General features: G+C 42.4%; 1 protein-coding gene across 1 annotated transcript in view; it reads right to left on the bottom strand.

Moving 5' to 3' along the window:
• Nucleotides 1-11,410: 11,410 nt before the first annotated feature.
• LDLRAD4 (low density lipoprotein receptor class A domain containing 4) overlaps nt 11,411-16,843 on the bottom strand; it is a 288,329-nt gene continuing 282,896 nt past the window's right edge. Inside the window, exons 6-7 of the mRNA XM_010006946.1 lie at nt 13,362-13,415; nt 11,411-12,088 (exon numbers count right to left, since the gene is read on the bottom strand). Coding sequence (XP_010005248.1) covers nt 11,546-12,088; nt 13,362-13,415 — 597 coding nt within the window. The 3' untranslated portion in view covers nt 11,411-11,545. The remainder of the gene's footprint in view (nt 12,089-13,361; nt 13,416-16,843) is intronic.

Here is a 16,843-nt window from a genome sequence, read left to right as displayed (position 1 = left end):
AAGCCTAATTAATTTTTGTCTAAGTAATGAAGTCTCATTACAGAGTGGTCTTTGGAAGAAAAGGGTTTGGGATGTAAAACTGGGTATTTGTAATGAGACGCAATACTGCTGGGAGCCTGGAAGCCAGACCTAGAGGTTCCACAGGACTGCAGCAGCCACTGTATTAATCTTTTAACAGGAAAAAGTAACCCCACTGAGATGAGACATCCCATGTATAGCCGAGTTCTGAGTTGCAACCACTGGCAGAGATATTAAGACACAATCAAACAGAATGGCATATTATAAAACAAACATAAATACAATTAAAACCAGATTAAGTAAAAGATCAAAGCAGGCTTTAAAAAAAAAAAAAAAAAGAAAAAAAAAAAAGAAAAAAAAAAAGGCATTTCTAGGGAGTTCAGGGTTCAGACAGTAGAGGAGGAGAAGCCTGGATGTTCAGAGCACTTCTAAGGGCTAGGGAACTAGTGATTTTCTAAGTACTAAAGAAGAATTAAAATGCTGTAGATGGGGGAGACCTAACTCAGGGGGGTACTAAAGAAGAATTAAAATGCTGTAGATGGAGACCTAACTCAGGGGCGTAACAGGAAAAGAACATGGCTACTTTTGAACAAAAAGTAAGTAACATTTAAAGAAAAACGCCATTTGAAAGGGACAGCAGCAAAGGGAACAACCCCTGGCTGTTATCTTAGGCTAATATAATGGCTCCCTTGCAATCAGGGTGTCAGAACTGGGCTGGGACTGTGGGCCCAACCTCTCCTTGAAAAGACCTGTGAGAAAGCCCCAGGCTGGAATTACTACTTCCCTCCAAGCACTGCATCTCCACACCAGAGAGATCAAGCTCCAGCAAGCACAGGGACAGGTATAAAATGAAATGCAAGAGAATTATTTCATTAATAGCCATGCTAAATAAAACATTACTTTACACTCGTACGTAAACAGAAATTGCTCCGTGAAAGAAAAAATCTTGCCTAGTTTTGTTGAGTTTTATTTGGGTACCAACCATCGACAGTTTGATCTACCTTGTAAAGATCAGTATTACCAAAGGCAAGTGTCTTTCATGGGACACTTTTGTCTAGTTTCTTACTAACTGTACCATCCCCCTTTCTCCCCGACCAATGCTGGACCACAACTGCTCTTACCTTAAGCATTGGCCCAAGCATGCCCCTCGTTTCTTAAACCAGGTTGTGCTTCCCCCTTCCACAAGCTGTATCTTGACTCTTCATTTCTTTAACCAATTTTTGCAACTCCATGATTTGGGGCCACTGCTTATCCCCCAAAGCTGTTCAGTAAGCACTGATGTGCCAGAGGCAGTCACCAACACCCAGTGCTTTAACTGAGATTGAGGGGGGGGTTGTTATCTTAGAGGAACTGAAATCAGGAGTGGCTGAGATTAAGTGCCTAGGCTTAACTCCAGTGGGTGACAGGCAGGTGCACTGACACAGCTGCCTCCTGTTACTGCCCAATGGCAGTGAGGTAGGGCAGGAACACCTCAGTCATCCCGGTATCCATCACCAAAGGTTGAGGGTCAGAACATTGATATAAAATCCTCATCAGATGTTACCCAGGGCCTTCTTGTATGTCTCAAGGACTGAGTCCATCCTCTGATTCCTTAATGATCAGCTACACAGTCCCCAGCAACAAACCAGAACAGGAAAAAGACATGTTCTTGTTTTACAGAAGGCCACTAACATTTCACCTTTTGTTGTTGTTTTTTGGTTTCTTTCACTTCAAAGATAAAATAAATTCAACAGGAGACAAATGCATTTCATGATTTTTAATAATTTTGTGCCATGGTTTAACCACAGCATATTAAGAACAAGCATAAAATCTGTATTTAAAACTAACAACAGCACTTAGAGCAACATCTTCCTTTAAAAGTATTGCAATAAACAGACCTTAGGTCTAAAAACTAGGACATCACCATTTGCTCAATTAAGAGTCAGATACACAACAGTTGAAATCTTTTCCTGTATATATAATCTGGGAGTTATGGTGGAAAATAAACAACAAATTATTTGTGTTAAAAGGAAAAAAAAATAATTAAAAACTAAAGCAAGCCGGGTTTGTCATAGCATCACATGAACAGCTATTGAGAAATTCCAATACAGTTATAAAAGACTTACTGTTTTTAATAGTTTTGTGTTTTTTTACAACAATAAAACTTAAAAGAAAGATTAAATATTGTTGATAGTGCTGTACATATTTCAGAATAGCTTGAAACAAAATGGACAAAACAAAGAGATGTGCTGAAAATGTGATCTTGAAAGCCACAATGTTGGAAATAGAAAAAGATCCATACAGCAATAAAGTGTTTTACACTGTAAAATAACTAGCAAGAAACAACAAAGAAAGGGTCAGCACTCTTAAAACCAGGCGTTTGATGGTTAATTTTAAGTGTAACAGTCTGACTGATGTACATACCATGGTGAAATGCTCTGAGCACAGCAGCACTGGGCAGTTGATAGCTATACAAAGATAAAACCCCGATCAACGCTTATTTAGTCTTTGTACTATACGTAGAAAAGCTTTGTTAAAGAATACTACAGTGAATTTATTATTTTATTTTATTTTATTTTATTTTATGCTGTCCAGGTCTATCACATCTGAGGCTCTCATAACTTCTGCTTGTACTTCTTTTAAAATCTTGGCTGCCTGCTGTGCTTTGTGGGAAACAGAAAAGGGTGAACACAGCTGTGAATACACTTGATAGTCTGCTCTTTCCACTGCAGCTTCAAAGCAAATTAGTGCCTCTAAAAGGAAACATGCTCATGTTTGGTCCTCTCAATATGCAAGTTTTGTTATGATAAATCCTACCCTAGATTCCTCCAGTAGGAGGTTTGCTCTGTACAGTCTTCCTAGTCAAGGCCTGGGATTTTTTTTTGTGTTTTTCTTCCTTCCTGCACAGAAGTGGTACTGCCCTGCAAACAGAAACATGAAGGTGGCCAGGCAAGGCATATGTCCAAAACAAAGCCTCTATGCCCAGACAAACAATAAATGAGTTAACAAATGACAGTCATGACACGTGCATATTTCCCTATGGTACATGCTTACTGATAAAACAGCTCAATATACAGAGGGATGGACACAAGTTTACCTGTAAGGGCTTGATGATGCAAAACTGGCCAAAAAAGAATTTACACACATCTTAAACCAAACAACAAAAAAACCCACACCAAAACAACCATGATCAACATTCAGATACAGGACTCCTGTGAGGGCTTTGAAAAAGATACTTGCAGACAAACATGTAGCTGAAGTTTCAGGTTGACAGAGAAGTCAAGAAGGACTGTGCTCCAAGGCACCATCCTTGGAGCAGATAGAGAGCTCACTCAAACCAAAGGAAGCCTCACCATTGACTTCATTGGGCCTCAGATAAGGACCCCTGAGAGTTTTAGCATAGACTGTAGTTATTTATTTGAAAAAAACAGACAAAAATGCCATCTCAAATGTATCTCAACACGTTGCTACCTTACATCTGTGGTTAAAGCCTGACAAGTATAAAAAAGTTACATATAGACATGAGTATCTATGAAAGATTAGTCACTATCCATTGGTGAGAGGACTAGTTTGTCTTGGACTGATAAACTTTTACATCGCCTACCATCCTGGGATAGTTAGAACATTTTAGAAAAATAAGTACAGCATCTGCAAGTCTCTGCACTAGAACTTCATGCTGAGTTTTCCTGAGGTATTTGCTTTACCAAAGAGCCTGCACCAAGCACGCACAGGGGCACGGGGATGGACAGCCTAACGCATGGAGACACCTGGGAAGAGCCACGCCTGGAGACCTGGAGAGAGCCTCACTCCCGAGGGAGCCTGGCAGGAATGGTCAAGCACTGAATTACTTTCCACACCACTTCCTGCACTGCGTCTGAACAGGGTCTCTCCGTAATCCTGAACACAAACCTGGGCTAAGCCTCTGCTGTCAGAGGCCAACACAGCAGCAGCGCTGCCGACTCAAAGCTGATGCTCAAAACCTGCATTCAGCTCACTACCTACTGTGGCTTCTTTTGTCTGCCCTCAGGGCTCACACCCTGCAGCTACACAGGTCATCAGCAAGTCCCAGCTACACACCAGTCTGCACTGGCAGGATCTACCAGTGGTGGGCACGGAGCAAGGGCAATGTTTTAATTTTGGAGGGATGGTTTGAGTCAGTTCCCACACGTCTGAGCTTCACTTCAAACCTAGGATGTGGATAAAAAGATTCCAAAGGTTTCAACCCATTTCTAAATTTAAACAAACAAAAAACAAAACAAAACAAAAAGTAATAAAGTATAATAATAAATAATGTATCTGCTGGAGAAGTAGTAACTAATACTGGTCCAACTCAGCAACAGGGAGCCAACAACCAACATGAGAAGCATCTCGTTGCAAGGTTAAAGCTGTGGAAGTTTTGATGTTTTACGTTTTTATCTTTTTCTTAAAGTGACACATTTCTATTAAAAAAAAAATAATAATATTCACAGCAAAGATGCATCAAACGACCAATTGCTATACACAGGGTAGTCAAAAAGGATTTGTTCAAACTCTTCCCCTCATGATATTATATTGATATTTAATAGGAAAATAAAATACATAGACTTTTTGTCATTTGTATGCATTCATTTGCAAATTTTCTTACAAAAAAGGACCAAGCACAGAAGGTGGCATTCACAAAGTCTATGCCATTCTTTTTGTGTTAAAATTGGTATTATCTATACATTATCTTACAGTATTAACATCTATTTGTTTTTGTATGTTTGTTTGTTCTACCCATTGGGTAGGATATGTGCATAATATATTCAAGTTATACACAGCACCATACAAAGAAAAAAAACCAACACAACAAAAACCAGAAAAAAAGACAGACAACTGAAAAAGCACCATTTTAAGTGAGGCACAACAAAGGTGGGAGCTTAAGGCCTGATCCAAAGCCCTCTGAAGTTGGCAAGAGTCTTCCTACTAACTTCACTGGGCTTTGGATCAGGCCCTCTCGAGTGCAAGGGGATTCCTATCTGCTCAGACCTGAACATGAGGCACCTTAGTTGCTTGCAACCTACCGACATGCAAACCTCCCCAAAATTATAGCTAATACGGACATACATAATTGATTAATAAACCTATCACGGCAGACAGACAAGCACAAACCAAGGAGAGAAAGGAGAAAGAAAGGAGATGGCCTTGTCACCCACAAGATCCTACACACACCACGTTGTTTCAGAAAGCTCACACACCAAACCATTTCAACCAGCAGCAGCAGCAGCAATATAGCAAAGAAATGACAGAGTCATCTCTGGCAGTAAATCACACAGCTGTCAGAGGGAAGGGGGAAGCATCGAGGTGAGGAGTTTGTTTACTGTTAACCAACATTAAAAAGTAAGCTCTTTTTAGCAGGAAAACGATGCCAGTAATATTCGGGTTGCTTGTGGTCAGTCCAGAAACGGAAGATACAAGGCGAGGCAGAAGGGCCAGGTGAGTTTGCAGAACTTCTCAATACAAAATCGTGCTTGGTTTTCCTTTTCGAAAGCAGAAGAAATACAGGGAGTGGTTACAAAAACAGCATTAGCGGCTCTGGAATACATTTAATGCAAGTTGACTTCAAGGAAACGCTGCCAGACTACCCCACTGTCTGGGGTACAGACTAGTGTGGTACAACAATCCCTGGAAACTGAGCCATAACCTACACTCGAGTTTGCAGGGAAGAGTCGGTGCAGGTCTGATGCAGTTTTTGGAGGCTGAACTTAGCTGTGCAGCTTCTGATAATTCCCCAAATGGAGCCGTACCAGGAAAACTATTCTTTTTTGTTGGTGCAAGTGTGCCCACTGGGGCTTTTGCCAGCATAGCGATAGCAATCAGAGGCAGGTCAAAAGGTAATTTACACCCCTGATTAATGAGCAGACTGGCAAACAATATATTAAGTATTAAAAACAACAGTGATATTACCAACCAACATTTTCAGCTGGGAAACTCTCAAAACTTTAAACCATTTCCTAATAAAATGTACAGAACAGTCTTTGGATGAGAAACCTCCAAGTTCAACAGGTTCTCATCACAAGGAAAGGCCTCAACACGTCTCAGACAATTCAGTAGGAGTGCCTCTTCCCAGGGATTTAAACAATTTACACATTTAGAGCTAGTACAGAAAAAAAGTTTTAATAGTGCTGGTTGGCAAGCAGGCAACACAGTGCAGAAAAAGAGCCAATACATGTAATTAAATTATTGGCAACAGCCTTTATCTACAAAGCAAAGAAGTAATCAAAAGCCAGCCTTCATCTGAACCCATTGTATGAATAAATCACTTGGTTCTCAGCATCAGCCAGGTTTGAAAGAACATGCTTCTGAGATTCAGAATACTGAAGTACCTTTCTGTACATCAATACATGAGGTCTACATTAGGGTTGTCCCAAAAGCATGAGGATTTTTCAAAGCTCACTCAGAAGGAGAGAGCTGTTGGATGGAAGATGCACCAGTGAATGCACCAGGTCACGGGCAAGAATTTGCGCAGTAAGAAACTCCCTTACTGATAAAAACAGAGCCATGACACTTATAGGACTGAAAAGCAAATATTCCTCATGCCTCCAGATGTTTGACAAATGACCTGTCACCGTTCCTGAGAGCACAATATGCAGCCATTTAGCACTTGTGGAAGGAGATTCTGGAAGAGTAACTAATATACAGATAATGAAGGGGCAGGATACAGGCACAGGTGTGCATGCAGGTACATAGAGATATACATGTGCATGAACATGACTTAATGGTAATGACCAGAGAGAACCTGTGAATAATCCTTCATATGCACCAGCAAGCCTACTGTCTATGACTGGGTAAAAAAAAAGGCAAAAAACACCCACAACAGTTTAAGAGCATATCTACTTTCACCATCATTCTGTCTTCTTTTTCTTTGCCTATGAAATCAGGTTACCTTAGCTACCATGAGCATACATGGCTCAGAGTCAGAGAAAGGTTAGTAATCAATCTCCTCTGAACCATTCAAACATTCCTTACAGATCAGAGAGTCAGTTTTAAGGTCCAATACCTCAGTACCTGGCAAGATTAGAAACAACTGCTTCAGACAGTGCTGCTCCAGCCAGCCTATGCACGGGACTCTCCAGCAGGACTAAGCCTTCTTCCCTATTGCAAAGAAAGTGCATTTTTTTCCAAAACAAGGTCAACCTATTCCTCACTCTTCCCTGAACAACATTCACAAAAAAAATAAAAATAAAAAAAATCAGTGGCTTTTTAAAAAAAGTATTTCTGCAACACAAAATATCAGATTTGAGAAAACAGAAGCAGGTTCCAGCTGGGACAAACTGGTGGGGTATGTGGGCAAGAAATAAAAAGCCAAATGAAGCACAGCTTGATCCATGGCTCCTTCAGATGCCATGACTGCAGGAATGTAATGCCTTCCTCACTAGCCATCAAGAACTTGCACACAGGGCATGCATCTGAGTTTGTCACACATTACATGGAAAAGGCATGCTGTAATGGTCACAGCAGACTGGAGCTGATTTAGGAGCAGAGTCCATCAGTGACAAGACCAGGAGTAAATTAAGCAGGTCCTCCCTGACAAAAACCACCCTATTAAGCAAAGGATCGCAAATTCAGCACATGCCACATGTTACAGAAAGTGGATCTGGACACTGCTCTGTTGACTGGGTGCTAGTCTTCCTCACTCACATCTTTTAAGCAATGTCACATGCACAGAGCCTACTTGTACAGCAGCAAGATTAACCCTACCACAAGATTAACCCTACCACAAACAGGCTAAATGTACATCCAGAATTAGAGCCACGTGCTCTGTTGGGAATCTGGGACAGAAACTTCACTTGCTAAACCCCCTGCCTTTTCTAACACCGTAAGATCACAGGAAAACACCGAAGATGGGGCAAACTTAGCACCAAGAAGGGAGTCACACCAAGGGAAGAAGTAACCTTTGCAGTAGGATAGAGGTCACAATGCTTTATCTCTTAAAGGTACATTAAAAAAAAAAAAAAATCTTTTAACTTGAAAACTTCTGAAGCAGGGACATCACTAGACTCAATTTTGAGTAGATGGGTTACAGGGCAAAGGTCAGGAGATGCAACCAGAATTCAGGTTAATATGATCCATCACACAGAAAACTCCACACACATATTATGTGAGTTTTGTGCATGATACACATAAACCAAAACACAAGTATGGAGGTATAATCTCCATTATTAACTCTACACTGCTTGCAGAGATCTTTTATAATTTACAAGGCTTCATTTGACTGTCTGTGGAATACAGTTTATTAATTCTGGATAGTTTCAAAGGGAGCTTTCTATAAATGCTCCATTGAATTATCTATCTTCAGAGATCATCAGTTTCTAAACCTGTAATGACTGATAGTGCTATACTGATAATAATCCTTTTACTACCCTGTCCTGTTAGAAAGGGCATATTCTCTCACTGCAGCAAAAATAAAAACAGAAAACACACACAGTTGCAACATTATACTATTGAGGGCACTCCTATCAGAGCTCACTAATATTAATCAGAAAACACCGTATCTACTCCTCTGAGAGGCCAAAAACAAAAGTAGCAGATTGCAAGCTCATCTATAGTGAGCAACAAGTGACTACAGTTTCAGAGCTGATGCGTACGCTGGCTGCACGTTACCTTCGGACAGCAGAATATCATGAGAAGGCAAAAATGCAACAGGAAATGCAACCATTAGGTGAGCAAATACTAAGTCTTTTTAAACAAATCTTGTCTACAGAACTGGAGTAGGTTACATTTTCCATGCACAGAAAAAATTCCTCACTCAAGAAGAATTAAGATACAATAGTGTACACACTGTACTGCACAATGTAATGGGAAGTGCATAAACTGACTGGCATGCAGAGGTGGCAAAAGATGGCAAAGAGCTGTCTGCAAAGAAAGCATGTTCCCAAGAGATGACTTTGAAGGCAACTTCAAGGCTCCCTTTGCGGAAGTCTATGCATGGGGTTGGTATTGAACTGGCCCAAGCCCAGGGCCCAGTCCAGGTGTGCTCTGCCATATTCCAGCTGTTCTCACCTAAAGGCTTCTCAGCTAAATAATCCTCATTTAGGCAACAGCACAGTATCTGTGTAGGCACACACATTCTCTGACTTGAAAGCTCACTTCTGAAGGACAACAAAAGTCACTGAAGACCAAAACAAACATTTTCTGGTTTTGTCTTCTGTTTGATTTTTGGGTTTTGCTTTGATGGGTTTTTTTGTTTACTTGTACTGGGGTTTTTTGTGTGTGTTTTGTTTTGAACTAAGAATTATGTTCATGGGTTGTTTGCAAAAATCTAGTTTCACAGCTTTTATTCCAGACATGACAAGAGCCCTAGCTGACTGACAGCCACCTAGTCATCTCCTAAACACCTGTCCTGTGAGTCTGAATGAGGGAAAAAAAACCAGAAGTGAATCCCATCATACAATCGCTATCTCTCCCTTCAAACAACACATAAATTAAAAGGCAGCTTTACTCCGCATTACCAGCATGACTCAGACCAAAAAACAATGACAGAGACAAACGTAAGTATTCTAACAGCTACACAAACATTTTCTCAACCAGAATAAACCAAATTACCTTATGAAGAAAATGATCTACACTGAGGCCCATAAAACACACACACGGACACGCATACTGTTTTGGCATTAAAACTCTGCATAGATCAAAGATGCACTTCAGTTATCAGAGCCCCTGGTGGACAGAAGTCCTGCAGAAACCCACCCTCCAGCCATGGGACCAGGTGCCAGGGCACGGTGCTCCTCCACAGCGCGCTTGGGGCACTCAGTGGCTGCTGCCCGAAACCAAGCACAAGGCTTCAGGAAACAGAAAAAAGTCAAAGATCTTAAAAGGTCTAGGACACCCACCCACACACGTATGTATTAGAAATTATTCAAGCTAAGACTCTAAAGGTTCTTACTTTAAGTCCATTTCCAAAATGCATTTTAAGTGCAAGTTGTGCTTTTTCATGTGCTTGTGATGCCACTATCACCGTTTGTCAGCTGCCTTCCAGCGCTGCTGCCTGTGCTTCCACGCAGAAACAGCCAGAGAAGAAACACCCCACATGCCATTTTATCGGCAGGTAACATTTTTCAACTACTTTTAAGATCAGCATGGCAAAACTTGGGCTTACGGACACTTAGTTAATACACAAGTCATCTTTACCCATGAGCACGGTCCTGCTGGCACCAGCCGGATGAGATACGTGGAGGAGGGTTTCCACAACAGGGCCCAGAGCAAAATGGTTTGCAGTGGGAATAACTGGGGTCACTGCCAGACACGGCACAGAAGCCAGCCCCACTGCCACCAGCACTCTCGGTACTGTTGGGGAAAGCTGCAACAGGGGGGTTAGAGATACAAAGGCCCCTTCACTGCAATGGGATGGATCTCCAGGACTGAACTTCAATACCGAAAGGATGAAATGGAAAGCAAAAAGCACAACTGTCTCTCACGTATTTTAACAGCATTGCAGGGGAAAAAACCCACCTTGCATTTTTAAACAATTTATTGCATAATGTCATGATATGTGACTAAATACATTTCAGGCTACAGTGAGGACAAAAATCTCTAAAACCTTAAGTACTGGCGATACTGCATTATCAAAAGGAAAAGAATGGCAGCTCTTAGAATCAGTAAAAATTAACACATCTGGAACTTCATTTTGCCATTTACAAAACATATAGTCTATGCTGCAAAATAGCTAAACCATAAGTGATGGAAAATGCTGGGATTTCGTATTTGCCTCTTTCCATCCAAAAGTCTCCAAGACACTTCACTGATGCACTGTTATTTGAATGCAAATTATTGCAAAGACAAGTTAAGTGTCCCTGTATTTCTTGATTTGCAAAAGTCAAGAGATGTTAGGCTAAGTCCTGTCCCCTTTTTCTAGCAAACCGGGGGGGAGGAAAGACCTCCAGATTACTTCTGGGGCTCTACCATTATTCCACAGGTGAAAAGACAACATATAGAAGAACTTCACATAAAACAGTTCCCTCATATATATTTCTTTAAACATTAAGATAGTGCAACTTTTTAAAACACATTTATCACAACACAAATTAATTCCTTGCATTCATCTAAGTTCTCAACTTTATACCTTGGCACACAAAACAGGAATTTTGTTTCATATTAAAAAAAAATCCACACCCCGGGAGAAAAAGAAAAGCAAACTGGCCAATTCTTCCCCCATTTATCTAGCAAAACCACTTTCCTTCTTCTGCCATTCAGTGAGTATAAAACAGGCTGTACGAGCCTCAATTCTGTGCTAAGTTAACTTTTAGAATTAAATAAGTGAAATAGTTTATTAAAAAAAAATAATATATCCCCCCCACCCATAAAACACTGCTTGTAGACAAACCAAATGTAAGTTTGTATTTCTTTCAATCTGCTTTGCATGCAATTCCCCTGAAAGGAATCAGAAACAAAGAACTGGTTTGCACGTTTGGTTTTACTACGTTGTACCAGGTGAAACTTAACAACACTGTGCACTGGAGCATGGGGGTCTTCCTCCGCCGCTCTGCTTCCGTCTCCTTGTCTTCAGTTCAAATGCACCTGGGCAAGGGACTTAGACCAGGTTTCCCGGTTTCCGGTCCTGGCCTTTGCTGGGGACTATTGTGCTCTCTGAATTGTTCTGCTGAAACTGAAGTCTGCTCCCTCTCTGCGAGGAAGGAGGCGCGTTGCTGTGCTGGTGATGGAAAAAAGAGGAGCCTGGGTAATGCCCCATGACCTCGCTGTATGTCGGGGGTGGTCCTTCCATCCTTCCATTACTGCTATAGTTGGTTGCACTTATGCCCGAATTGCTGCTTGGTGGGCAGGGGCCCCCATTGTACATCGAGATGTCTATCAAGTCGCTATCAAAAATGGTTCGGTTGGGTGGTGCCCTGACAGATTCCCGGTTGAGTTCCATCTGCTGCTCTGGGTCCCGGAGCTGCAGGGTGCACGGACCCTGGTACGGCGGCGGCTCTTCCCCGTCGGAGAGGGAGATGGTCGGAGGAAGGTCAATCTCATGCTGCATGTAAGGGTAAGTGGGCTGGAAGCGACTGAAACGGTCCCGCTGCATAAAAGACGGGGCAGTAAACCTGTCCCTGGACCTTGGAGTGTACATGATCTGCAATGGGAGGAAAGAGACACGTGACTCCACATCCCAGCAAAGCACTGCGGGTGCTGCATGTTTATGAAGTACCAGTAAAACAGAAAATACTCCTCTCTGCCATCTAACTTGAAAGATTAAACCCAACAGACATTGGGCATGTGTGCTCCCACACACACACATGTGAAAAAAAGAGGTAGGAGTTGCAGGAAGGGTTGAACACAATATACTCATTAACAGCTTCACAACAGAAGACCAAGACCTCACAGTTCCTTCTGACATTAAAACATGCAGAGCTGAGAGAAAACAATCCTGTTTTCTGTACACACAAAACACTTTCTCTCTAGTCTTGACAAAATTAACTAGTCCTACAAAAATGTCCCAATACTGAATTTCAGCTGCAGCCTGAGCCTGTCCCTCCTACTCAGAGTTAATGTAAATGCCCTGCATCACCAAAGAATTCACATGGTCGCTTTGGTACATTTTATAAAGGCCTGGCATACCTCACGCCTTCACTACCAGAGTGTATCGGGTGTCCTCCTCCCCCCCACTTCTCAGCCAGAACTCAGCCTCCAGGGAGGATCTGCAACGCTTCTGCATTGCAAGTGGAAAAAATGTTCCCAGCATTTTAAGCCCTGCAGAAGGTCAGGCTTCACAAGGCAAGGAGTTCAAGACACTCTGTGAGAAGCTATTGCTGCTCACGTGGTCTATCTGAGATCTAGAGACACACCAGGTTCTTAGATCTAGATCTATCAAACTGCTCTTCTCATTTTTTGATCCATGCAGGGTCTTTAGATCCCAAGTCTCATAGATGCAAGGTCAGCCACCAGGAAGACTCACTGTTTGACACAGGTGAGCAGGACCCATTGGAGCAACACATACTCAATCAGGGATCTGTGCTAGTTGGAAGACAGGAGACACTGGAGATAGGGTATGTGTTGTAAATTCAGGAAAAACACAGGGAGAAGAGCAACTAGTCTCACAGATTCCACTGAATAAGCCAATTACTAGGCCACTGCATGAGAAAGACACCTTCCAACACTTACCTGTGAATGCCTACTATGATAAAGGGAGCCGCAGACAGAGATGAGGTGTCAGGTAGGTAGAATTTAATTGTTTTAATGAAAAAGTCTTAAGCATTTATAGAATGGGAGTTAAGACAGGCTCAGAAGTACTTGACTCTTGGTCTACACTAAAATAGCTTTATTTACTAAATAGATGTATGCTTTTGAGATGAGTCAAATATACGTAACAGGCACATTGGTGAAGACAGTAAGAAATCTGTTAGTACCTCTGAAGCACCCGGGCGTGAAACTGAGCTTTCTGAAGGCCACAAGCACCCTTCCTGGAATGTAGAAAAACACAAGAGAGAAAGATTAATAGATCACATCACCATCCTACCTCAAGTAACACAACTTTTAGGAGCAGTCAGCTTCTAAGAATTGTCTCTGCCTAGAGAAAGGTGATAAACAAGTAATGTCCCACCCTTTGCTTTCCAAAACTAGAGCATCAGCTCTGCACCCAAGGAAGTCAGGCTTGGTCCATTCTGCAAGTGCATGGCAGCAAGCAGCAACTGATCACTTGCGTGCCGAGCAGACACCCTTCAGCTCCCAACCCATGACAAGGCCACGTCAGCACAGTTGGCAGGTCTGATGAGGCTGACCTGCCACTCAGGATCCTGAGTACAAACCAGAGCCAAAACAGTTCATAATGAAACCTGGCATCTGTAACCTCAGTGAAGTGACAGCCATTCTAAACCTAGGTCTATTCTGGTCAAAACTGTCATCTGCCCAGTTCCCACCATAAACAATAATTAAGCATCTGAGGTTTCAGTCACCAGTTCCCCTCTTCAACCACTTCCCCAACCACTTTTTCAGGCCAAAGCATTTTGTCTGTCATGACTTGAAAGGCTCTTCTGACATTGTACCAGCACTCAGGGCAGAATAAAAGGGTGAAGAACAACATGCGTGTGTCCCTATTTTTCTTCTCAATTAATTGTTTAGAGTAGCAGTAACTACTGCAATGGATTTGGAATTTTTCAGTTATTGGAAAATATCAAAGCTGAGAAGGACACATCAGAGCAGCTATAAAGCACAGAATTTCAATCTTAGTGCAGAAAGAAAAATCAAAACATTGCACAGTCATGACTATTTTCTTGCTGCTAATTCAAGTCTTATGATTTTATAGCCGTAAGAAATGTCATGAACAGGAAGGAAAATCAATGCTGTGCCCAAAAGCATTACCCTGTACAGACTACTTTCAAGCCTTACTGCACTGCTTCTTCTCTGCACAACATCTTTAAACATATTTCAGATGCAAAAATAGACCTAACTAGATATTCATCATGACACTTAGAGACTAAAACCAAAGAGGAGAGCTGCTTTAAGAGGAACTTCCCAACAGATTCAACTGCTAAGGGAAATGCTTTGGACTACAAAGCTGGTCAATCACTTCTGTAGCTTTAGAAAGCAGAGGTAGAGGGAGGCTGGCAATTGCCATTACTTACAATTTCCCTTTGCAGGTATGCCCATTTGCAAAAGCCTGATACAAAAGACAAATCTTACCTAGATTCACGTATTTCAGTGCCTACAGAAGGTTTGGTCAATGCAAGAAATCATAACTGTATAAATACATGCACATACATGTACCCACCTTCCTTTCCACCCCCTCCATCACCCAGATGCTCTTTTGAAATATCTGAGGGTGTATCTATACAATTAAAGACAATCAGTTTTATGAGCAGCTGGCCCAGTAGGCTCCAAGTCTGTTGCAACCATAAATTAAAACATATTAGTCAAAGCTAAAGTGCTCAATTAACTGCCCATGACCTACAGGCCATACACAGCCCAACAGCAGATTCCTGAGTATGGTTTGAAAAATCTAACGTGTGTAGCTTTACATTTAGTGCAACTGCCTCACTCTCTTCCTTAATGTGTTTAGGTTCAGAAGTGAAGAAACAAAGGCAAAACCAATGACCTAACCCAGAAAGGAATCCAATCTACCGCCATGACTCACGTTACTTAAACACCCTTATGAAAGAGAGTTTCCAGTGCGGAAGTGGAAGCAACTACTTCCATCCTAGGGCCCGTGGGCCCTAAGCCAGGAGAGTAAGAAGAGCAGAGGGAGACAGTGCAGTATACAGAGAAAAACTCCTTCTGCTGAGACGGAGTAGGGATCTGCATGTTGAGCCTGGGCACACAGCTGGTACCAGCCACGTCTAACAGAAACAACTTTCTGAAGAGTGGAGTTGCCTATTATTTACACTGCTGATGCCTGAATCCCAGCACAGTAAAAGACCTCGCCTGGAAGCACTGCCACTGCTACAGAAACCCCCCAGAGTCTGACCAGGGTGCTGGGACAGTTGGACCACGACGATGAGAGCAAAGGATCCCACGGCTCTCCCCTCTCTGGGCTAACTACTTGAGGTGGTAGACAGCTTGCGATGCTGGTGAGCTCCAAGGCTGTAACGTCGTTAGGATGCAAGGAGGTGTAACACGTAGTCTCTGCAACAGCGCGTCCTACAGCCCACCTGTAGCTACTCCCTTCCCATAGCTTTCCTCTGCAGAGAGCAGCAGGTTGAATAAATCATTTGGCAGCAGCCACCTCCCAGTAAGATCTCTATCCCAAGGAGCCAGAGGAACTCCCCAAACAGATGGCCGGTAGCATGTGCTCAGCATGCCCACGCTTGGAAAATACCACACTCACACACCACGTGCAGACCAACCTCACCATGCATACGTGGTCGGTCCAGTGCCACAGTACAGGATTGTCTCATCACTGCTAGAATAAGCCCAGGCTAACTGGGCCAGTGCAGGAAAAGGCACTACACTCTCACTTAGTGCACTGACAAGCCTTAAAATGGACAGTTGAGAGAAAGTGAAGGAGTTGACAACCAGGTTTCCTGCACACAACTACAGAGGAATCTTTGAATCCCTCTAGGACACAAAATCATTGTACAGGAACCTGCAATGACAAATAGAACCATGCAGAGGGGCTTCCTAAACTTTAAGGGGAGAGCAGTATGACAACATGGGAAGATGAGTACACAGAGAAGGAAAAGCAAGCGAGAGAAAGAGATGACGTACAGCATGTCAGGGCTTAAATATGAAGGGCTTCATGGGCTTTGTAAGTACTCGAGGGATACAACAGAAGAGGAAAATAATTTATGCTTGATATCACACACTAGATACCCTTTATCCTTTTACATAGCACAGATTTGATGAGATGCCTCTGAGCCAGACACAGTAGCTTCCTAGTAACTGGTGCAGCTTCCGCTTTAGCTCTGGCCTGGAACCTGTCACCTCAGAGCAAAGGCAGATTCTGCTCAGTTTGTCTGCAACCATGTATTTAGATATGCCCTTCTGCTAACATCCCAAGGCTAAAAGTTAGGAAATGGGTAAAAATTTAACACACTGAAGTGCTCTGCTGAATCTTGACCTGAAATGTCAGAGGAGCTTTCTGCACTTTGCCTTCTGTAGATAAACCCCGTAACTTCTACAAAAGGTGGCATCTGTTGTCAGAGGATGTAGGAAGGCAATAAGGAAAACTAAGGCCTCCTTGGAACTAAAACTTGCAAGTGAGGTCAGAGACAATAGAAAGAGCTTCTTCATGTACATTGCAGATAGAACTAACACTAGAGGCAATATAGGCCCACTGCTGAATGAGATGGATGCCCTGGTGACAGGGGATATAAAGAAGGCAGAGGTACTGAATGCCTTCTTTGCCTCTGTCTTTACTGCTGCAGACTCTCCCCAGGAGCCCCAGATCCCTAAA

This window comes from Chaetura pelagica, unplaced genomic scaffold, assembly GCF_000747805.2.
Source record: "Chaetura pelagica isolate M959 unplaced genomic scaffold, ChaPel_1.0 scaffold109, whole genome shotgun sequence".
NCBI lineage: Eukaryota > Metazoa > Chordata > Aves > Apodiformes > Apodidae > Chaetura > Chaetura pelagica.
Note: the sequence above shows the minus strand (reverse complement) of the source record. Positions and strands in the feature narration are given on the sequence as shown.